Raw genomic sequence first — 23,703 nt, forward strand, 5'->3', positions numbered from 1 at the left:
TCTTTTCACTGCTGGGAAATCAAGCGGCTTTCGTTTGGAGGTGCCTGAAGTGGATAGATAGTGAAGTTAGGTCTGTCTGTCTGTATGTCTCTCTGTCGATGTTGCCAATCCTTCTGTCGGTCCATCGGTCTGTCAAAGGTGCAACAGCACAGTAGCCAAATAGGATGCTCTTCCCTTTCAGCTTCCTTCTCCCTCAATTTGTGGCATGCATCAGGATCTCATTAACTTGGGGTGGAACTTGTTCATGAGCAATTGATGGATATAATCTTGCAGTTAAGTGCCATCAAATCATGTTACTTTCCACAATCATGTACATTCCGCAGGCTAATGATAAAGGCATGGTTTGCCTTAGGGACGGACCAATTTTATGTGTACTATTTCTGCTGGTTTGATTATGTTGTATTTACATTAAGTGCCACAAAATATATATATATATAAGATGTCACAGTCCCAAATGGAAACGTATACATCTGACCTTTGCAGTCACCATGTAGCTCACGAAATGAAACAATTAGCTGCCTTTGTGGGTCACTATCAAGTATACCATATAGGTTGTTGAATGTGTTTGGCGAGTCGTGTTAATCATATTCCTACAAGCAGATTTGGCATGGGAAATGTCACTGCTGCTGGAGAGAATGCTTTGCTTGTGTTCACCAGCCACAGCAACAGACCGAACGGAATTGTTCTGTGGAATCTGACACGCATTCAGTCTGTCTGACCAACCAGCTGGCCTGTCCTGTGATGCCTTTTATGCACATTGATTTCAGCCAGTGGCCCAACATTGTTCTTTCTTGTTGTGTTATTTCGTTGGGACAGGCGTCGGGGAGTATTATGTTATTGAGAGCTCTGTGTGAGAGAGCAATATCTTTCATATTGGATTACGGGCTAAGCCATACCGCTGTCCCACTCTGCCACTCCTGACCTATTCAGCACTGCTGTATTCCACTTGAGAACTTGTGCTCTTAGCAACAAATTGCTCTCGACATTATAACCTGAACCTGAGCACCGGCAGGCTGCCAGCCTTGTGATTCTGCATTCTGAAGGCCATAAGCATTTCCTCCCAATCAATGCAATGACTTACTGAAGGAACCAGAATAGCATGCCCAATGAGAATGATGTCAAACACCCACACATATAGAACATTGGAATATCATCCAAAACAATTGCATTGTATTTTAATTACACACTAGGTTCTACTCTGCATAGTTATATATTGTATAAATACTATGAAGCAAATCAGTCATAGTGGTAACAAGACAAATAGTGTATACCAATGACTGCAGTTAGCACGCAACATCTCCATTTTGCTCTTTGGTCAGACAGAAGGTATTTAGTTCACATTCTCAGGAATGATGAAATTAGCATTTATCCTTTCAGAAGCTGTTATAGCTTATATAAAGCAGACGTCAGTATCCTCAAACAATTGGTTCTCAGAAAGGTTATGACCTTTGCAATAGCAAGAAAAGAGTGACGAGTAGCTTATTAATGAGTAAAAATACAGACATCTTTGTGAATAGGACTTAATGAATGGCCTAGCCTTTCCACTTTCTGACCTCGACTTCCTGTATGTCTCCTCTGTCCTCTGGGCATCAGGCATATTACACAACACAAACCAGGAAGGAGAAAGGTCAAAATATGAAATACCTAGAAGCATTTGACTCACATAGAAAGTTGTGATCTCAATAGGCAATGATGGAAATAATGGAAGAGGGAAGGGTAACACAGAGATGGCATTGTGTGTTAGAGATCAGGGTGCCATTTGAGATGCACCACCACTCTTTTCACGTGGTTGTTTCTTCTATTATGAGTGGATTGAAGTGCTCAGCTGTCACGACCACACACACCTCTCTAATGAAGTTGTATACTTGTACTCCCCTGCCTCTTCTGTCCTCTCTAGCAGATCAGTTTTGATGACGGGACATAAATGGGATCTCTTGCATTCTCCGCCAGGTGTCTGGCCCACCTTCTTCCATTCAGATAGGGACGTAGAAGAGCGGACAATAGAAGTAATAATTGTTGCTTTGAACACAGTGACAATGGGAGCGCCCGTACCCTGTAGAAACCACTGTCAAAACCCTCTAGAAACCACTTTCGAAAAACCCTGTACAAACCAATGTAGAAACCCTGTAGAAATGCATGGCTAATTTCAGCACAGGGGAGAGTGGACAGCACCAGGCGACGGTGGAGTGGCTATGTGACTGACCACACAGGCACATTAACCTTCCTAGCGAGAGAGGCGAGGGAGAGAGGCAAGAAACGATAGAAAGGCAAGAGAGAGAAAGAGGCGAGAAAGAGAATGTGGCAACAAATCACATCACATTTTATTGGTCGCTTACACATTTTACAGATGTTATTACAGGTGCATTGAAATGCTGCACCTGTGATAACATCTAGCTCCAACAGTGAAGTAATACCTAACAATACAAAACAATACACATAAATCCCCAAAATTAAAAGAAAGGAATTAAGAAATATCAGAACGAGCAATGCCAGATACATTACATGACCAAACGTATGTGGACACCTGCTCGTTGAAAATCTCATTTCAAAATGGATGGAACCTCGCTTTGTGCACGGGGCATTGTCACGCTGAAACAGGAAAGGGCCTTCCCCAAACTGTGGCCACACAGTTGGAAGCATAGAATCGTCTAGAATGTCATATGCTGTAGCGTTAAGATTTCCCTTAACTGGAACTAAGGGGCCTGTACCATGAAAAACAGCATCAGACTATTATTCCTCCTCCACAAAACTTTACAGGTGGCACTATGTATTAGGGCATGTAGCGTTCTCCTGGCATCCGCCAAACCCAGATGGTACTCCAGAGTCCGATGGTGGCGAGGTTTACACCACTCCAGCCGACGCCATTGGCATTGCGCATGGTGATCTTAGGCAGTTATTGTGCTGACATTGCTTCCAGTGGCAGTTTGGAACTCGGGAGTGAGTGTTGCAACCGAGGACAGACTATTTTAAGCGCTACGCGCTTCAGGACTCTGCGTTCCCGTTCTGTGAGCTTGTCTGACCTACCACTTCGTGGCTGAGCTATTGTTGCTCATAGATGTTTCCACTTCACAATAACAGCAATTACAGTCGACCAGGGCAGCTATTTGACGAAATGACTTGTCAGTCAGGGCTTTCTCCCGTGAATGTTTGTCTATGGAGATTGCATGGCAATGTGCACAATTTTAGACACCTGTCAGCCATGGGTGTGGCTGAAATAGCAGAATTCACTGCTTTGAAGGGGTGTCCACATACTTTGTATATATAGTGTATGTAAATGTTGTAAAATAGAAAAGGTGTGTACAGCAGTAGTTATATAGGATGCGCCATGAATAGAATACAATATATACATATAAAGTGGGTAAAACAGTATGTAAACATTATTAAAGTGACCAATGTTCAATAACCATGTACATAGGGCAGCAGTCTCTAAGGTGCAGGGTAGAATACAGGGTGGTAGCCGGCTAGTAACAGTGACTAAGTTCAGGGCAGGGTACTGGGTGGAGGCTGGCTAGTGATGACTGTTTATCAGTCTGATGGCCTGGAGATAGAAGCTGTTTTTCAGTCTCTTGGTCCCAGCTTTGATTCACCTGTACTGTCTCAGCTTTCTAGATGGTACAGGCCGTGGCTCGGGTGGCTGTAAATGTCCTGGACGGCAGGCCGTGTGCCCCCGTTGATGCGTTGGACCCCTCCAGCACCGAGGCTAGACGACATTTATCAAAATGTCATAATTGATCGTGCCCGTTAATTGAAATAGGGGTTGTATGGAGTTATACCTCTGTGGAGGAATGCCACGGTTTGATATGGTAAGCAGTATAGGACCTGCACATCCACAGATGCTTCACCCCCTAGTGAGACGCTCTCTTTTCATCTTGACAGCCAGGAAAGAAATCAGTCAGTGCCACCTCCCTCATTCTAATACTAGAATATCTGTGCAAAGAGATGAGTTAATTAATCATTCAAGTCATAGGCCTGAATTAAATAGTTGTATTCTTACTTCATGTATTTCATATTTTTTCCTCTTTGTGGATTCCACCACAGCAGTAGTTCTTGAGGGACTGCGATCAGTTAACTCACATATTGTCTCTCTCTATTGAGCTGGTGTTCCACTGCCCCTAACAGCAGACCGCTGTGAACTGTCATTTTACAGAGGAACGATTAGGTCGCCTGATTTTCAGGAAACACATGTGTGGCAACATGACAATATCCATAGAAATATATTGAAACTTACTGTAAATAGAAACTCCGAATAACAATTTAATATCCAACCACCACTTCCTGTTAAAGAAAATATTGACACTGACACCTGGATTGTGTTCTTACTAACATAACTGCAAATTGTAACCTATCCATAATACACCATTGGGTATTGACAAAAAAAGGAAAAGGAAGTTGTTGAAATTGCAAAAGCTGTGGATGTAGAGCAATAGACTGTCAATTATCCCCCTGTTTAGTTCATTAGGATCCCCATTAGCTACTGGACATGCAGATATGGAAATTAGATTTATCTACTGTATTATTGATTGTACATTTGTTTATTCCAAGTGTAACTATGTGTTGTTGTATGTGTCGAACTGCTTTGTTTTATCTTGGCCAGTTGAGAACTTGTTCTAAAGGTGAAATAAAAAAAATACTTTGGTCAGGATGAGACTAAAATGTAGCTTTTTGGCATTCAAGGAAAATGCTATGTCTGGCGTAAATCACCTCCCATCGCCCCGAGAACCACATCCCCACAGTGAAGCAGTGGCAGCATCATGCTGTCAGGATGTTTTTCATCGGAAGGGACTGGGAAACTGGTCGGAATTTAAGGAATGATGGATGGTGCTAAATACAGGGAAACCGGAGGTTCACCTTCCAGCAGGACAATGACCCTAAGCATCCTGCTAAAGCAACACTCAAGTGGTTTAAGGGGAAACATTTAAATGTCTTGGAATGGCCAAAGCCCAGACCTCAATCCAATTGAGTATCTGTGGTATGAGTTACAGATTGCTGTACACCAGTGGAACCCATCCAACTTGAAGGAGCTGGAGCAGTTTTATCCTGAAGAATGGTTAAAAATCCTAGCGACGAGATGTGCCAAGTTTATAGAGACATACCCCAAGAGACTTGCAGCTGTAATTGCTGCAAAAGGTGGCTCTACAAAGTATTGACTTGGGGGATGAATAGTTATGCACGCTCAAGTTCAGTTTTTTTGTCTTATTTCTTGTTTGTTTCACAATAAAAAATATTTTGAATCTTCAAAGTGGTAGGCATGTTGTGTAAATCAAATGATACAAACCCCCCAAAATGCATTTTAATTCCAGGTTGAAAGGCAACAAAATAGGAGAAATACCTAGGGGGGTGGAATATTTTCGCAAGCCATTGTAGAAACAAAACTAAATGTTTTTTTTCTTACACTATTGTTCTAAATTCAATCACCTTCTTCATCCTCATCATTCAGTTAATTGAAATTCAATTTTGAAGTCGTGCACAATGATCAGTTTACTATTTGGTTTACATCGCCCAGTTAGAGACACATTAGCGCCTTGGGACTCAAAAGCATAATCAGTGCTCTATCTCCCCTTTGCGGTGGTCTGGAGCAATGAAGCAGTGACGCAGGGTACCGTACTAAAGACAAATGACCTCTCTATGTCCCGCAGCATATTCTCAAAACTTTCAATTGAGCAACCACTGTAGTTACAGTTCACTTAACCACTTGGTCCTACCTGGCACGCAGGCGTCCCATCTAGAGCTCTGGAAATGCAAATGCGCTACGCTAAATGCTAATAGTATTAGTTAAAACTCAAACGTTCATTAAAATACACATGCAGGGTATTGAATTAAAGCTACACTCGTTGTGAATCCAGGCAACAAGTCGGATTTTTAAAATGCTTTTCGGCGAAAGCATGAGAAGCTATTATCTGATAGCATGTAACACCCCAAAAAACCCGCAGGGGACGTAAACAAAATAATTAGCATAGTCGTAGCTACACAAACCGCACAAATAAAATATAAAACATTCATTACCTTTGACCATCTTCTTTGTTGGCACTCCTAGATGTCCCATAATCACTATTGGGTCTTTTTTTCGATTAAATCGGTCCATATATAGCCTAGATATCGATCTATGAAGACTGTGTGATAAACGGAAAAAAATAGCGTTTCATAACGTAACGTCATTTTTTTTAATTCAAAAAGTCGATGATAAACTTTCACAAAACACTTCGAAATACTTTTGTAATGCAACTTTAGGTATTAATACACGTTAATAAGCGATAAAATTCATCAGGAGGCGATGTCAATTCTATAGGTGTCTGTTTCGAAAAAATGTCTTGGAGAGAGCTCGACCAAAACATCCAGTCGGAGACCGGAGGGAATCGATTCCCTTGATTCGGTTAGACCAAGAATCAATTGCGAATCAAATGACAAGACTCTAGACAACATGTGGAAGCTGTCGGCACTGCAACCTCAGCCTCATTTAATTCGATTCACTTTAAACAATTCCTTGAAGTCGCGGATGGATATTTATTTCCTTTTTCAGTGATCAGATATTCCTGCACTTTTCGATGAAACGCACGTTCTGTTATAGTCACAGCCGTGATTTAACCAGTTTTATAAACGTCTGAGTGTTTTCTATCCACGCATACTAATCATATGCATATACTATATTCCTGGACTGAGTAGCAGGGCGCTGAAATGTTGCACGATTTTTAACAGAATGTTCGAAAAAGTAGAGGGTCGACTTAACAGGTTAAATCATCTTGAAAATCTATGGCAAGACCTGAAAATTGCTGTCTAGTGACTTATAATGGAAGACAGGCTCAGTCAAATGAACAATTAATATCAAACAAGAAAATATGATACATTTGTGTGTCAAATTTGAATGTTAAAATAAGCTCAGCAAAAAAAAGAAATGGTCCTTTTTCAGGACCCTGCCTTTCAAAGACAATTCGAAAAAATCCAAATTACTTCATTGTAAAGATCTTCATTTTAAAGGGTTTAAACACTGTTTCCCATGCTTGTTCAATGAACCATAAACAATTAATGAACATGCAGCTGTGGAGCGGTTGTTATGACACTAACAGCTTACAGACAGTAGGCAATTAAGGTCACAGTTATGAAAACTTAGGACACTAAAGAGGCCTTTCTATTGACTCTGAAAAACACCAATAGAAATATGCCCAGGGTCCCTGCTCATCTGCGTGAACGCGCCTTAGGCATGCTGCAAGGAGGCATGAGGACAGCAGATGTGGCCTTGGCAATACATTGAAATGTCCGTACTGTGAGACGGAGCTACAGGGAGACTGTGAGAGCTGATCGTCCTCGCTGTGGCAGACCACGTGTAACAACACCTGCATATCGGATCGGCACATCCGAACATCGCACCTGCGGGACAGGTACAGGATGGCAACAACAACTGCCCGAGTTACACCAGGAATGCACAATCCCTCCATCAGTGCTTAGACTGTCCGCAATAGGCTGAGAGAGACTGGACTGAGGGCTTGTAGGCCTGCTGTTAGGCAGGTCCTCACCAGACATCACCAGCAACAACGTTGCCTGTGGGCACAAACCCACCGTTGCTGAACCAGACAGGACTGGCAAAAATTGCTCTTCATTGACGAGTCACGGTTTTGTCTCACTAGGGGTGATGGTCGGATTCAAGTTTATCGTCAAAGGAATGAGCGTTACACCGAGGCCTGTACTCTGGAGCGGGATCGATTTGGAGGAGGAGAGTCCGTCATGGTCTGGAGGGGTGTGTCACAGCATCATCTGACTGAGCTTGTTGTCATTGCAGACAATCCCAACTCTATGTGTTACATGGAAGACATCCTGATGGTACCCTTCCTGCAGGCTCATCCTGACATGACCCTCCAGCATGACAATGCCACCAGCCATACTGCTCGTTCTGTGCATGATTTCCTGCAAGACAGTTCTGCCATGGCAAACGAAGAGCCTGGATCTCAATCCCATTGAGCACGTCTGGGACCTGTTGGATCGGAGGGTGAGGGCGAGGGTTATTCCCCCCAGAAATGTCCGGGAACTTGCAGGTGCCTTGGTGGAAGAGTGAGGTAACATCTCACAGCAAAGACCTGGCAAATCTGGTGCAATCCATGAGAAGATGCACTGCAGTACTTAATGCAGCTGGTGGCCACACCAGATACTGACTGTTACTTTTTATTTTGACCCGCCCTTTGTTCAGGGACACACTATTCCATTTCTGTTAGTCACATGTCTGTGGAACATGTTCAGTTTATGTCTCAGTTGTTGAATCGTATGTTCATAAAAATATTTACACATGTTAAGTTTGCTGAAAATAAACGCAGTTGACAGTGAGAGGACGTTTCTTTTTTTGCTGAGTTGATATGTAAATGCAGAGTACCAGTTAAAGCTTGGACACACCAACTCATTCAAGGGTACTAATTTATTTGGATTATTTTCTACAATGTAGAATAATAGTGAAGACATCAAAACTATGAAATAACACACATGGAATAATGTAGTATCCAAACAGGTGTTAAACAGATCAAAATATGTTATTTTAGATTCTTCAATGTAGCCACCCTTTTCTTTGATGACAGCTTTGCACATTCTTGGCATTCTCACAACCAACTTCACCTGGAATGCTTTTCCAAGAGTCTTCTCTCTAAGGTCCAACTCATCCCAAACCTTCTCAATTGGGTTGAGGTCGGGTGATTGTGGAAACAAGGTCATCTGATGCAGCACTCCATCACTCTCCTTGGTCAAATATCCCTAACATCGGGGACAGCCGAGTGGCGCAGTAGTCTCCCGAGTGGCCGCAACCGGGATACCCATGGGGTGGCGCACAATTTGCCCAGCATCGTCAAGGTTTAAAAAATATTTCACCTTTATTTAACCAGGTAAGCTGTGATAGACTGCATCCACTTCGCCGAGTTATTGGAAGCTATTTTTAAATGACATCGCCGAAGACCGGTAGGATAGTCAGTTTTACAAGGGTATGTTTGGCGGCATGAGTGAAGGAGGTTTTGTTGTGAAATAGGAAGCCGATTCTAGATTTAATTTTGGATGAAATGGAAGGAGAGTTTACAGTCTAAAAAAAGAGTTGGCCCAAGAATTGAACCCTGTGGTACCCCCATATAGATTGTCAGAGGTCCGGACAACAGGCCATCTGATTTGACACACTGAACTCTGTTTGATAAGTAGTTGGTGAACCAGGCAAGGCAGTCATTTGAGAAACCAAGGCTGTTGAGTCTGCCGATAAGAATATGGTGATTGACAGAGTCGAAAGCCTTGGCAAGGTCGATGAAGAGAGCTGCACAGTACTGGCGGTTATGATATCGTTTAGTACCTTGAGTGTGGCTGGGGTGCAACCGTGACCAGCTCGAAAACCCGATCGCACAGCGGAGAAGGTACGGTGGGATTCAAAATGGTCAGTGAACTGTTTATTAAATTGGCTTTTGAAGACTTTAGAAAGGCAGTTTGGGTCTAGCGTGTCACTCCATTTGAAGAGGGGGATGACAGCGGCAGCTTTCCAATCATTAGGGATCTCGGACGATACGAAAGAGGTTGAACAGACTGGTACTAGTGGTTGCAACAATGGAGGCGGATCATTTTTAAAAGAGAGGGTCCAGATTGTCTAGCCCAGCTGATTTGTAGGGGTCTAGATTTTGCAGCTATTTCAGAACATCTGCTATCTGGATTTGGGTGAAGGAGAAGCTGGGGAGGCTTGGGCAAATAGCTGCGGGGGGTGTGGAGCTGTTGGCCGGGGTTGGGGTAGCCAGGAGGAAAGTATGGCCAGCTGTGGAGAAATGCTTATTGAAATTTGATTATCGTGGATTTATCGGTGGTGACAGTGTTACCTAGCCTCAGTGCAGTGGGCAGCTGGGAGGAGGTGTTCTTATTCGTCATGGACTTTACAGTGTCCCAAAACTTTTTGGAGTAAGAGCTACAGGATGCAAATTTCTGTTTGAAAAAGCTAGCCTTTGCTTTCCTGACTGACTGCGTGTATTGGTTCCTGACTTCTCTGAAACGTTGCATATCGCGGGGACTATTCGATGCTAGTGCAGTCCACCACAGGATGTTTTTGTGCTGGTCGAGGGCAGTCAGGTCTGAACCATAGTTCTACATTTTTTGAAAGGGGCATAAGATGGTGAGGAAAGGACTTTTAAAGAACGACAAGGTTAGGGGAGGGCTTGGTCAGCTGGGATGTCCTTGTCCCATCACACACTAGCGACTCCTGTGGCAGGCCGGGCGCAGTGCATGCTGACACGGTCGCCAGGTGTACAGTGTTTCCCCGACACATTGGTGCGGCTGGCTTCCGGGTTAAGTGGGCATTGTGTCAAGAAGTAGTTCGGCTTGGATGGGTTGTGTTTTTGAGGACGCACGGCTCTCGACCTTCGCCTCTACCAAGTCCGTACAGGAGTTGCAGCGATGAGACAAGACTAACTACCAATTGGATACCACGAAATTGGGGAGAAAGGTGTTTAAAAATATATCCCTTACACAGCCTGGAGTTGGGTGCTCATGTTTCTTGGCCTAAGCTAGTCTCTTCTTATTATTGGTGTCCTTTAGTAGTGGTTTCTTTGCAGCAATTCGACCACGAAGGCCTGATTCACACAGTCTTCTCTGAAAAGTTGATGTTGAGATGTGTCTGTTACTTGAACTCTGTGAAGCATTTATTTGGACTGCAATTTCTGAGGCTGGTAACTCGAATTACTTTATCCTCAATATTATCCTCAAAGCGGGCGAAGGTGTTTAGCTTGTCTGGGAGCAAGTGTCCTCGACATGGCTGGTTTTCCCTTTGTAATCTGTGATTGTCTGTAGACCCTTCCAAATAAGTATTGCGTCTTGAGCCATTGAATTACAGCTCCATTTTGTCTCTGTACTGATGTCTTGCCTGTTTGATTGCCTTACGGAGGAAATAACTACACTGTTTGTATTCAACCATATTCCCAGTCACCTTGCTATGGTTAAATGCAGTGTTTGGCGCTTTCAGTTTAGCGCGAATGCTACAATCTATCCACGGTTTGGGTAGCCACATTAGTCACATTGTGAACATCCGCAATACACTTCCTGATGAACTCAGTCACCGTGTCCGTGTATTCATCATTATCCGAGGCTACCCGGAACATATCCCAGTCCGCGTGATCAAAACCATCTTGAAGCATGGATTTTGATTGGTCAGATCAGAGTTGAGTTTCTGCCTATTGGAAGGAAGGAGCAAAATGGAGTCGTGATCTGATATGCCGAAGGGAGGGCGGGGGAGGGCCTTTTAGGCATCCCGGAATAGAGAATAGCAGTGATCGAGTGTTTCCCAGCGCGAGTGCTACAGTCAATGTGTTGATAGAACTTTATTAGCATTTTTCTCCAATTTGCTTTGTAAAAATCCAAAGTTACAATAAATGCAGTATCAGGATATGTGGTTTTCAGTTTGCATAAAGTCCAGTGTAGTTCCTTGAGGGCCATTGTGGACTTGGCTTGAGGGGGAATATACATGGCTGTGACTATAACCGAAGTGAATTATCTTGGGAGGTCATACGTTCAGCATTCAATTGTGAGGTATTCTAGGTCGGGTGAACAAAAGGACCTGAGTTTCTGTACGTTATCACAATCACACCATGAGTGGTTAATCATGAAACATACACCACACCCTTCTTCCAAGAGAGTTCTTTATTCCTGCCTGTGCAATGTACTGAGTACCCAGCTGGCTGTAAGGACAAGGACAGTATATACAGAGAGCCATGACTCCGTGAAACAGAGTATGTTACAGTCCCTGATATCTGTTTGGTATCTCTTTGGTATCTCCTGATATCTCTTTGGATATCTCTCTTCTGATATATCCTCGCCCTCAGCTCGTCTACTTTATTGTCCAGCAACTGAACATTAGTGAGTAATATACTTAGAAGCGGTGGATGGTGTGCACACCTCCTGAGTTGGACTAGAAGTCCACCCTGAATACATCTTCTCTGCCGGCGGCGTCTTGGAGCAGCCTGCGAACAACGGATCCAAATCGGGAAAGTCGTATCCCTGGTCGTAATGCTTACCGCCGCTCTGATATACAAACGTTATTTACGGCTGTATGTAATAACACAAAAAACGTTATGGGCTAATAGTGTAAGAAATAACACACAAAAATTCTAAATACTGCAATGTTGCTTAAGAGCTAGAAGCAAAGCTGCCATGTCTGTCGGCACCAGTTCATTGCATTCAATGAGCATCAGGTGACCTCCCTTCAATATTAGTTAAGTAGCTAATGTTATACTGCATTTAAAGTCAATCTGGCGACATCAAAATGACGACAAAAGGTTTTATACATATTATTTGCCTCCTTTTGAATGGCATTGTCGTTCAAAACAATATTATGATGAAACATACAACCCATGAATACATAACTGAGTGACGCATTAAATCTGCTTTTGGTTTGGGTACAGTGAAGAAACCCATAGTGGCGTGTCTGGTGGGGTATCCATGTCGGTTTGAAGTGTATTGAAATAGATTATACAAGTGGTTAGACATTTTCAACAGACAAATGTTTCTTTAAGAGAAGTAGTACATTTCTCTTCAACCTTCAACCATGAAAGACTATCATGCATGTTATTGATGTAAGTCCAGCTAAGGGCAAGGTGTGCTGCCCTGTTTTGAGCCAGCTGCAGCTATGCTAGGTCTTTCTTGGCTGCACTTGACCATATTACCTGACAGTAATCAAGATGGGGCAAGAAAAGAGTCTGAACAACTAGTATAGTTGATGTGTCTAAAACGCAGAACATTTTTCTATAACAGACATACCTCTCCCCATCTTCACAACTGTACCTGCACAAAAATACAATTTCTAACTAAATCGATATGGAATTCAAATTTGAATTATGTATGCCTCACTCCAGGGCTCCCGTAGATATGGCTACCTCTGGGTATATTTCATTTTATGACTCCATCTGTTAACCTCAGTCACTGAGCAGATTTGGATCTTTGGTCTCCTTAACTGCTTCGGGGAAAAAGGCTGCAATGAATTCAGCGACGTTAGAGTTTTAACCTAGTTATCCCACTCTTTTCTGAGTGTGTGAAAGTTATACTGGAATATACATGAACTCTTTACGATAATGTGGTGAACCAAAAAAAAACATACATTTGGGATATTATAAGAAAAATAACAGAAAACAAATGGGGGAGAGTCAAATATATAAATTGTGTGAACTACAAAAACAACACTGAGCAATATTTAAATCATGCCTCGTGGGCCCATAGATAGATTATTTTCTCATTTCAAAACGTATTTCTCCTTGACAAGAAAAAAAAAGCTTCAAGAAAGCCTAGGGGGGCGCAGGAAGGTTTAGAATAACATTTGGAGTCTGGAGAGTGAAGTCCCACAGCATAGACGATCCCGACTGACCTCTTCAAACCCATGGTAACGGACACAATTTATTTCAGGACCAACAGTTGAAGTTTTGATAACTTTATTTTCTTACTTCCCGGAGGAAGTCAAAGTTGATGGTAATGGTAAAAATCTAATTTTCATTATGTCCCAGAGAGGAGCTGGGAAAGCAAAGGCCTCTTGACCCAAAAAGTCTGTGATATGCCTATCTTGTCCTCTTCTGTCCTTGTGGGAGAGCTTAGCCATACCCTGCACTGGATATTTTCAAAGACTCCATCATAGACTGAGAAACACGGCCATTCTAAAGCTAGCCGACATGAATATTATGGCTTTCTGTCTTATTTATAACACATTTGGCCATAAGAGTTTGGGGAAACATATTTCCAGACAAATACGCCACCGGAATACGAGAAAGCTAAATATACTTTTGAACGCCTTTGAGGACATGGCGTTTCATAAAGCTATAGATCAACTTACTTGGAACGTGGTGTGGAGTTTGATTTAGCTGTGGACAACACTGTCCAGAATCACAAAGTGAATACAGAGGATCAATTATGGATGATTGACAGAGATAGGCAGCCATTTCCTGACCAGAAATGACAAAGTTTAAAACACTCTCTCCCTCGCTTTAATAAAGCATCTCTGGCAAACTGGGCTGGCAACTCACTGCAGAAACATCCGTCAGCACAGTGCTGACTTGTTATTACATGTGCCATAACCTTTCAGCCTGAGGAGACACTTCACATCCAAAAGACTAAGAGATCTTCAATGACTGCTAACCTGGCTGCAATAAGCCATCATCCACTCAACAGTGTTTTAGTGGGTTACATGTAACTAAAAGGGTTCAATGTTAGCAATTCTATTCTAATGAGACCAGGTTGGTTATTAACCTCTTTCAGCTAGGGGGCACTATTTTTATGTTTGTAAAAATAATGTTCCCAATGTAAATGGCCTGTTTCTCAGGCCCATATGCATATAATTGACAGATTAGGATAGAAAACACTCTAAAGTTTCCAAAACTGTCAAAATATTGTCTGTGAGTATAACAGAACTGATATTGTAGGCGAAACCTGAGGAAAATCAAACCAGGAAGTGGTTTCTATTTTGAAAGCTCCATGTTCCGTAGCCTGCCTTTGCTCCACTTAAAGGGATATCAGTCAGATTACCTTTCCTATCGCTTCCTCAAGGTGTCAACAGTCTTTAGACATGGTTTCAAGCTTTTTTTATATGAAAGAGAAAGATAACATCGCGTCGGTGGATTGCTGGGTGTTCGCATGAATTTTTCTTGCGCAACACAGTGGGGCAGCCATTGACTCTCCCTCTCCTACTGAGAGACAGTGCCGGTTGATATATTATCGATTATATATTTTTAAAACAACCTGAGAATTGATTATAAAAAACGTTTGACATGTTTCTGTGGACATTACGGATACTACTTGGAATTTGTGCCTGAGTTGTCGTGACTGCTCGATCCTGTGGATTTCTGAACATAACGCGCCAAACAAACGGAGGTATTTTGGATATAAAAATAATCTTTATGGAACAAAAGGAACATTTATTGTGTAACTTGTGAGTGAAAACATCCGAAGATCAAAGGGAAGCGATTCATTTTATTGCTTTTCTGATTTTCGTGACCAAGCTCCTTTGATGCTAGGTGTTCATAATGTTTTGTCTCGTGATCGATAAACTTACACAAACGCTTGGATTGCTTTCGCTGTAAAGCATATTTTCAAAATCTGACACAACAGGTGGATTAACAAAATGCTAAGCTGTGTTTTGCTATATTTGCACTTGCGATTTCATGAATATAAATATTTTTTGTAATATTATTTGAATGCGGCGTTATGCAATTCAGCGGTTGTTGATGACAATTATCCCGCTAACGGGATAGGTAGCGTCAAGAAGTTGAGGAACATACAATAACTGTGATTATACCTGTAGTAATTATATTGATGGTAGCTGGGCAGTAGATCGGCCTAATTTTTATGAAGGTTTGTCAATAGGCCCCGGCTGTTGGGAATATAGCTGCTCTTTTAGAAAGCAGACGGCCTCTAAAATCGAAAGCGGAGAATACAGTATTTATCATTTTCGACATGCCTCTTTTCCAAACGTCAAGAAACCTCCTAGAGTTTTCAGAAGCCAGCTTCTGGGATTCAGCAAAGACCTTCGACAAAGCCGTTATTGCAGAGAAATGTACACCACAGATTCTCTAACAAACAAACAGCTACCGACGTCAACATTTCGTGGAAGTCGTTTTTGTTTCGAGGTGTGAATTTTCTGAAAACCCATCTCCTACAGTCAGTCACTTGGTGGGTGTTTAATTGTTTTCTCAGTCAGTAATTTTGTTCTCTTCCGACTGGAGACTGATGAGGTGCCTCCTATAAAGAAGCATTCCCACTTCAAAGCTACTATTAAGCCCATTACCGGAGCTATGTGTTACCGCCAGAGCACGTGGCTACAGGCATTAAGCCGGGGTAAAGCTGGCGAGACCGATAGACACAGACGCCCTGGCAGTAGCTGTGAGATCACTACAATGCTCCATCTTGACTCTCCAGGCCTGACCTAGAAGAGGAGAAAACTCCTAGCGTCAGCAGCAATCCACGGCTGCCTGCACACAAAGGCCCCCAAATTGCCCAAGAGAAAATGTTAGTCATGCTATGAAGATTTTCCCACATAATGAAAAGTTGGAGCCAAGTTCAATTTTGGTCTAAATCTGTCTGGGGGATCTGAGTCGAGCAAGTCGAGCAAATTCAATATGAAAGTCACTGCTGGGATTTGAAGGGAGTCAGACTGTAATATTAAAGGCTTAGCACGAGGAACTCCAAAGCCGGGCTTTTGAATGTGTGAAGCAGTGTGTTCCCTGTGTAGAACCTAAGAACGCTCTTACTTCCTTTTATTAGGAAGGTATTGGTGGAGCATCAGGACAGGTAGTGGTATGTAGCTCAGAGGGGGTGAGCTCTAACCCTGCCAGAGGACAATTACCCCCAGATAGTGAACTTAGAAGTGGGAAGCGGAGCAAGCAAAATATAAATGTACATGACAAAAGCCTGTCGAGTTTGTGCATGAGTGGGTGTGAAAAAAAGTTCAGAAATACGTCTTTGCTTTCTGAATTCCTTCTGCTGCCAGCCCTGTGACACTTCTCTCACACTGCAACACCAGATAAGAAGAAAACACATACATGTATATATATACATATATTTTTTTTGTTTTTTGTTTTGTTTTTTTGTTTTTAAATAGGTGAAAAAACTAAAACTACCACCATTAGATACACCACCACACATTAACTCTCCATACATACATTGGAAAATAAGAGGCCATGATTACCTGTGAGTAGGTATCTTGCTTCAAGTCTGCGGATTAAAAGTCAATGAAACAACTTATTGGAGAGTGGCGAGAGACGGAGTCGTGTTAAGTGTAAATGAAGTGAATGTCCAAACTAAAGAAGGGGGGGGGGGACTTGGCTGTCCACAGACAGCAGTGGTTTAATGAATTTCTAAGTCCCACTTATTGGTCTTTCATTTCTTGTTTGAATAGCACAGCAACTTTCTTAATCATTCTTCAAACACACAGCCGAAAGAAAACAAAGCATCCAAAGTGTTTTTGGACAGCCACGTTTAGCATTCATGATCTATCGTGGTGGTTCGGGGTCATTTTGTACTGGTCAAATAATTATGCTGTATTGATCTTTCTCCCTGTGTTATTATCACACTGCAATATACATTTCTCACACAGTCTCTGAAAATATAGGTAACTGCCAAACTAAAGGAACCACCAACATAAATTATGTTAATAGGGTATTGAACCAGAACAGCTTCGATGCACCTTGGCATAGATGTGTCTGGAACTCTATTGTAGGGATGTGACGCCATTCCTCCATGAGAAACTCCATCAGTTAGTGTTTTGTGGATTGTGGTAGAAAACTCTCTCAGGCGCCATTCCAGAATCTCCTATAAGTGTTCAATTTGGTTAAGATCTGTTTACAGACGACCATGGCATATGGTTTACATAGTTTTCATGCTAATCAAACCCTGCAGTGACCACTCGTGCCCTGTTGGTGGGGGCACTGCCATCCAATGGGGGATAGCCCATGGTGGCATAGCCATGGTGGCCAAAATACTGGCCTGTCCAGCATTTTTATACATGACCCTACACATGATGGGATTTTAATTGCTTAATTAACTCAGGAACCACACATGTAGAAGCACCTGCTTTCAATATACTTTGTATCCCTCATTTACTGAAGTCTTTCCATCCTTTTTGGCAGTTAGCTGTATGTTACACTGGGCTGAGTGATCAGCAAGTGTGGAGAGAGTTGAGCTGCATTCTACACTTTATCAAAATGGATAGACAGATAAAACACCATAGTGCCCTGTGTTCAACTACATTTCCAAATGTAGTTATCAGCCATTTGTATAAGAGTACCTTAATACATATAGAATAGAGCTACCACAGAATTACAATCTGATAGATACGGAATATATATTTACTAACGCAATCATTTACGCCAAAGGAATTTAAAATGAATTCATTGGAACATATTTGTTGTTCCAACACAGGCATACAGTTTGACTACCATGGTAAATGAGAGAAGAAGAAGTGAATAACTGGAGAATTTGTGAGTAATGAGCCCATGGCAAAACTGCAGGGTGATTTGCATTTTCTCTGCAAGCAATGTTCCTCCCTATACTGAAGAACTCACAACAAGTTAGAGCAACAGAAATAGCCAAAGCTGGTGGTCAGGTCACTAAGCTGGTGGTCATTGAAAGCAACAACTGAGCAGCCACATAATGTTTTGGCAGTGTAATATTCAAGGTGGTAACTTTGTAGGTGTTCATTCTACCCTGGCCAGAAAGTACTTTTTACATAGGATATTTCATCCAAGAAAATGGGCATCTACCTTTGTTTAAGTTAAATGAATTATTAAACTACCATGAAAGAGCACTTGCAATGAAGCCTGTCCTTACATAGTCCACAGGTGGTAGGTACTGGAATTCAAAAATACAGTGCATTACGCAGCTGTGTTTTGCATGGCTATTCCCAGCACACCGACTATGGCAGAGAAAAGGTTACATTAACATAGTGCAATCAGAACACAGGCCGGCAAGTTTGATTTCCTGTGTGTTGTGATCCGTGACAATTAAGTGCATTCATATTAATTGTGAGTAACCTTCGCTATGCTCCAAGAGGCCAACATGTCCCCTCTATCTCCTCCTCCGCTCCCTTCGCTTTCAGTAAAACAATGAGAGGCCTGAAGAGGAGCAGCGGGGTGGGCTTCAAACAGCGCCGTGCTTCTCCCAGCCCCCCCATCTCACCCCAGGGTGCCTTTCTCCTGGCTAAGCTTGGCCTTCCGTGGGCGTCCAAGACGCTGCCGCAGAGTGCCGCTCCCTCCCTCTGTGGTCACGAGTTCACCGGTTTGAAAACATCCAGAGGGCGAACCTGGCCTCCCTCGGTCCCCTTGGCACTAACTGGCCTTTTACGGTGTGAGGAGGAGTGGTGTGATTTTCATAGCTAGCGGTGCTGAACTTTACAGCTCGGCAAGGTGCAAAGGGAGCATTATGTGGGTTTTTCAAACAGAAATGATTTACGCCAATTTCCCCCCTGATTAATGTGCAGGCAGACAGAAGGTAAACAGCACAAAGGCAGGTCTGGGAACAGTTTTTCTGTTATCAGATAAAGACAAACAATACAAATATGTCTTTATCTTAATGAAAGCAAGAACTTGGGAGGTTACCTTGAGGCGGAGTATTTATCCATCATTGGTTGGATTCAAAGGAAGAGAAAAACAAAGTTTTGCTGTTTACCTTGTTTTTCCAACTATGGTTTCTAGTTACACTGTTACTCAGCCACAGTGAGAAAGATGGGCGGGGGAATTTTCTGCAGAAATCTATGAATCGCTTTGGAGTGCAGAGCACGTTGTGTTGTTCTGTGGGTGTGCATGATCTTTCCAGTGAGACCACACCAAAGCCTAGTCGTTTTCCAAGCTGTTAGGATGCTAGGATATTGCCTCCGCTGTATGTCCCAGAACAAATAAATGGCCCTCTGGGGCTACTGCCGGGCCATCTCCGAGGATTGGGGGTCGGTCATAAAAGAAGATCTGCCACTCATCTGATAATCACTTTATATGCACCATTCATTGATTCGCATTAAAAAACATCTCTTCGACAGTGGGGCTTGGTGAATAATTGAGAGTGTTCGGCTGTCATTGAGGGTTCCTCCGGGCTGTTGGGACCAAATTAAATTTGAACATCCCTATCTACAAGAACGGAAGATGAGAACTTTGTGAGTGGAAAAAGGCTCCCACAACGCAGTTGCCGTGGCCTAATTATGGTTGAGTGACAGGCCCATCAAAGCTTGCTATAAACGGGTACAGGACAGAGAAAAACTGAATTATCTTAACATGAACTATTATCAAAACAGATTAAAAATAGGGGGCTGTGGGCAGCAAATGCCACTCTTGGTGATGGGGGAAACGGAGAGATATTAAAGACACTCGATCTTATGGTGAGGGCAGCCATGCTTATTAAGGTCTCAGAGACAGAGAATGGCTGGCTTTCTGATGTGGAAAAGAGGGACTTCCTATCTATTAAAACCTAATGGATAGAGTGGTGATGGAATGACAGGCTATGGACTTCCACTCTATGCTTGTTTTAAATGGGCAATGCTATGGGCTATTCTTGTTCAACCAAGCCCATCGCTCTGTGTGAATCAGAGCCTAAGAGATCTCCTGACATAGATCCAATTAGCAAATGGAAGGTATCCAGCAGATGCTGTGTTCACACAGGCAGCCCAATTCTGATATTTTTACCACTAATTGGTGTTTAGACCAATCACATCAGATATTTTTCAGAGATTGGTCTGATTGGTCAATAGACCAATTAGTGGAAATAATATCAGGATTGGACTGCCTGTGTGAACGCAGCAATAGATGAAGCAAATGAGGTCTGCATAAACTTTTTGTCAGAACTGTACTGAGAATTGAGTGAACGTCAGTAGATGTTCCCCCATGAGGAGGGTAGAACATAACCAGAGGAACAGGTTGGCCAGAATGGAGGTTCATTTATGGGCACTTTCAGTAAGAGAGTAAGGACCATACCTGACAGGGTTACTGGTGAGAGAGACACGAAGGGACTCCAGGCAGATGAGCAGCTTGTCCTCACTGATGCCAGAGCGCAGCTCGTGGACATACTCTTGTGATGACAGTGTACACTCATGCTTGCTGTTCCTCAGTCCTCCCTGCAGAAAAAAAGCACAGAAGAGATTCATTATTATTTTACGGAAACTGTAGTCTTATTACTCTGTTGAACATTGAAAATAGTTGCCAATCCTAACACAGGGGAACATACCAACTGTATTACAAATACTAGATCAACAGAAAGAAAACAATAGAAACACAGAGAAACCCATAACTTTTATTTAGCCACTGATCTTGATAATTGCATCACAAAAAATAAAGCCTTTAGCTGTTGTAGGTGCCATTTAGGATAGATTTATGGATTTAGGATCTTATCAAGCTGAAGCCCGGAAGAAGGGTTCATGGCCATGGGATCCTCAGATATCACACCTCCTCAAAGCACACATCAGGAGTAACATATCAAAGCACTGTGGATTCCAGCAGGTGACAATGACTACTAGTACATTCTAAACTCAGCAAAAAAAGAAACCTCCCTTTTTTAGGACCCTGTCTTTCAAAGATATTTCTTAAAAATCCAAATAATTTCAAAGATCTTAATTGTAAATGGTTTAAACACTTTTTCCCATGCTTGTTCAATGAACCGTAAACAATTAATAAACATGCACCTGTGGAACGGTCGTTAAAACACTAACAGCTTACAGACAGTAGGCAATTAAGGTCACAGTTATGAAAACTTATGACACTAAACAGGCCTTTCTACTGACTCTGAAAAACACCAAAAGAAAGATGCCCAGGGTCCCCGCTCATCTGTGTGAACGTGCCATAGGCATTCTGCATGGAGGCATGAGGACTGTAGATGTGGCCTGGGCAATAAATTGCAATGTCCGTACTGTGAGACGCTTAAGACAGAGCTACAGAGAGACAGGACGGACAGCTGATTATCCTCTCAGTGGCAGACCACGTGTAACAACTACTGCATAGGATCGGTACATCAGAACATCACACCTGCGGTACAGGTACAGGATGGCAACAAAAACTGACTGAGTTACACCAGGAGCGCACAATCCCTCCATCAGTGCTCAGACTGTCCACAATAGGCTGAGAGAAGCTGGACTGAGGGCTTATAGGCCTGTTGTAAGGCAAGCCCTCAGCAGATCACCGGCAACTATGTTGCCTATGGGCACAAACCCACTGTCGCTGGACCACACAGGACTGTCAAAATGTGCTCTTCACTGACGAGTCGTGGTTTTGTCTCACCATGGGTGATGGTCGGATTCGCGTTTATCGCCAAAGGAATGAGCGTTACACAGAGGCCTGCACTCTGGAGCAGGATCGATTTGGAGGTGGAGGGTCCGTTATGGTCTGGGGCGGTGTTTCCCAGCATCATCGGACTGAGCTTGTTGTCATTGCAGGCAATCTCAACACTATGCGTTACAGGGAAGACATCTTCCTCCCTCATGTAGTACCCTTCCTGCAGGTTCATCCTGACATGACCCTCCAGCATGCCAATGCCACCAGCCATACTGCTCGTTCTCTGCATGATTTCCTGCTCGACAGGAATGTCAGTATTCTGCCATGGCCAGCGAAGAGCCCGGATCTCAATCCCATTGAGCACGTCTGGACCTGTTGGATCGGAGGGTGAGGACTAGGGCCATTCCACCCAGAAATGTCCAGGAACTTGCAGGTGCCTTGGTGGAAGAGTGGGGTAACATATCACAGCAAAAACTGGCAAATCTGGTGCAGTCCATGAGGATGAGATGCACTGCAGTACTTAATGCAGCTGGTGGCCACACCAGATACTGAGTGTTACTTTTGATTTTGATCCCCCCTTTGTTCAGGGACACATTATTCCATTTATGTTCGTCACATGTCTGTGGAACTTGTTCAGTTTATGTCTCAGTTGTTGAATCTTATGTTCATACAAATATTTACACGTTAAGTTTGCTGAAAATAAACGCAGTTGACAGTGAGAGGACGTTTCTTTTTTTAATGAGTTTAGATACTGCTTTTGTCCACCCACCTTCACCCACGCTCAACTCCCATGTTAAACTAGCCTTTATCAAATACAGGAAACAAGCAAAGTAAATTAGCCATTTTTTTTGCAACACCACGAGTTAGACATTTTCTTTGTGGATCACAGTGATTTGATCCATAATTTACATGGTAAACAGGGTAATGTCATTGACAATCTCCCAGTGGTGCTACCATGAAGAGGAGCCAAAACTTTGCCTTCCATCTCCGTATTCAGAGTGAGGGATATGAATGGGGATAGGGAACGGTGATAGGGCACAGAGATAGGGATGCTCCGAATGTGTTCTAACTTCCCTCAATCAGCTAAGGCTGAACTGACACGGAGGTCTATCCCACAGGGAGCTGCCAACCCTCCCGACTAACATGCATGCTGATCACTAGCGGTCATGCTTCCTCTAAATGGATTCCTGTGTAGAACTTTAAAAGATAGGCTGGCACATGTTGTACAGACCCTCCCTGCAGCTGGCAAAGACAAACAGACACTTTCATCTCGCATGAACATACCGCTACACAATACTGGTGGTTTCACTGTTGTAGAGCTACTGTGAAATAGCTGATGAGTAGATGCCTCATATCTAAAGCAGCATGTCTGTGGTCAAAGACGACTGCGGGAAGGGGCGCATCCAGGACTAGTGACTGAATTGTGTATGGGTAAACAAAAAATGAATCACTGAGTCTATCATGTATATTACAGGGTCTGTCCAAACAGTCCCCCTAGACTGGTTAAGTCATGATTTTCCCCCATCTGTTCAGATCAATTCGTTTTACCTGCCTTGATGACTGAATAAAATGATATACACTAGAGGTCGACCGATTAATCAGAATGGCCGATTAATTAGGGCTGATTTCAAGGTTTCATAACAATAGGAAATCGGTATTTTGGTGCGCCGATTTGCCTTTAAAAAACAAAGACAATTATACCTTTATTTAACTTGGCAAGTCAGTTAAGAACACATTCTTATTTTCAATGACGGCCTAGGAATGGTGGGTTAACTGCCTCGTTCAGGGGCAGAACGACAGATTTTCACCTTGTCAGCTTGGGGGATTCAATAATATCTTGCAACCTTACAGTTAACTAGTCCAACGAAATAACGACCTGCCTCTCTCTCGTTATACTCCACAAGGAGATTGCCTGTTACGCAAATGCAGTAAGCAAAGGTAAGTTGCTAGCTAGCAATAAACTTACCTTATAAAAACAATCAATCATAATCATTAG

The 23,703-nt window shown here is 42.8% G+C and overlaps 1 protein-coding gene across 1 annotated transcript in view; it reads right to left on the reverse strand.

The window, feature by feature from the left end:
- Positions 1–23,703, reverse strand: part of diaph2 (diaphanous-related formin 2) — a 732,655-nt gene that overhangs the window by 520,454 nt on the left and 188,498 nt on the right. Inside the window, 1 exon segment of the mRNA XM_046295877.1 lies at positions 20,418–20,557. Within this exon segment, the coding sequence (XP_046151833.1) occupies positions 20,418–20,557 (140 nt within the window).

Source organism: Oncorhynchus gorbuscha, linkage group LG13 (assembly GCF_021184085.1).
Source record: "Oncorhynchus gorbuscha isolate QuinsamMale2020 ecotype Even-year linkage group LG13, OgorEven_v1.0, whole genome shotgun sequence".
In the NCBI taxonomy this organism is placed as follows: Eukaryota; Metazoa; Chordata; class Actinopteri; order Salmoniformes; family Salmonidae; genus Oncorhynchus; species Oncorhynchus gorbuscha.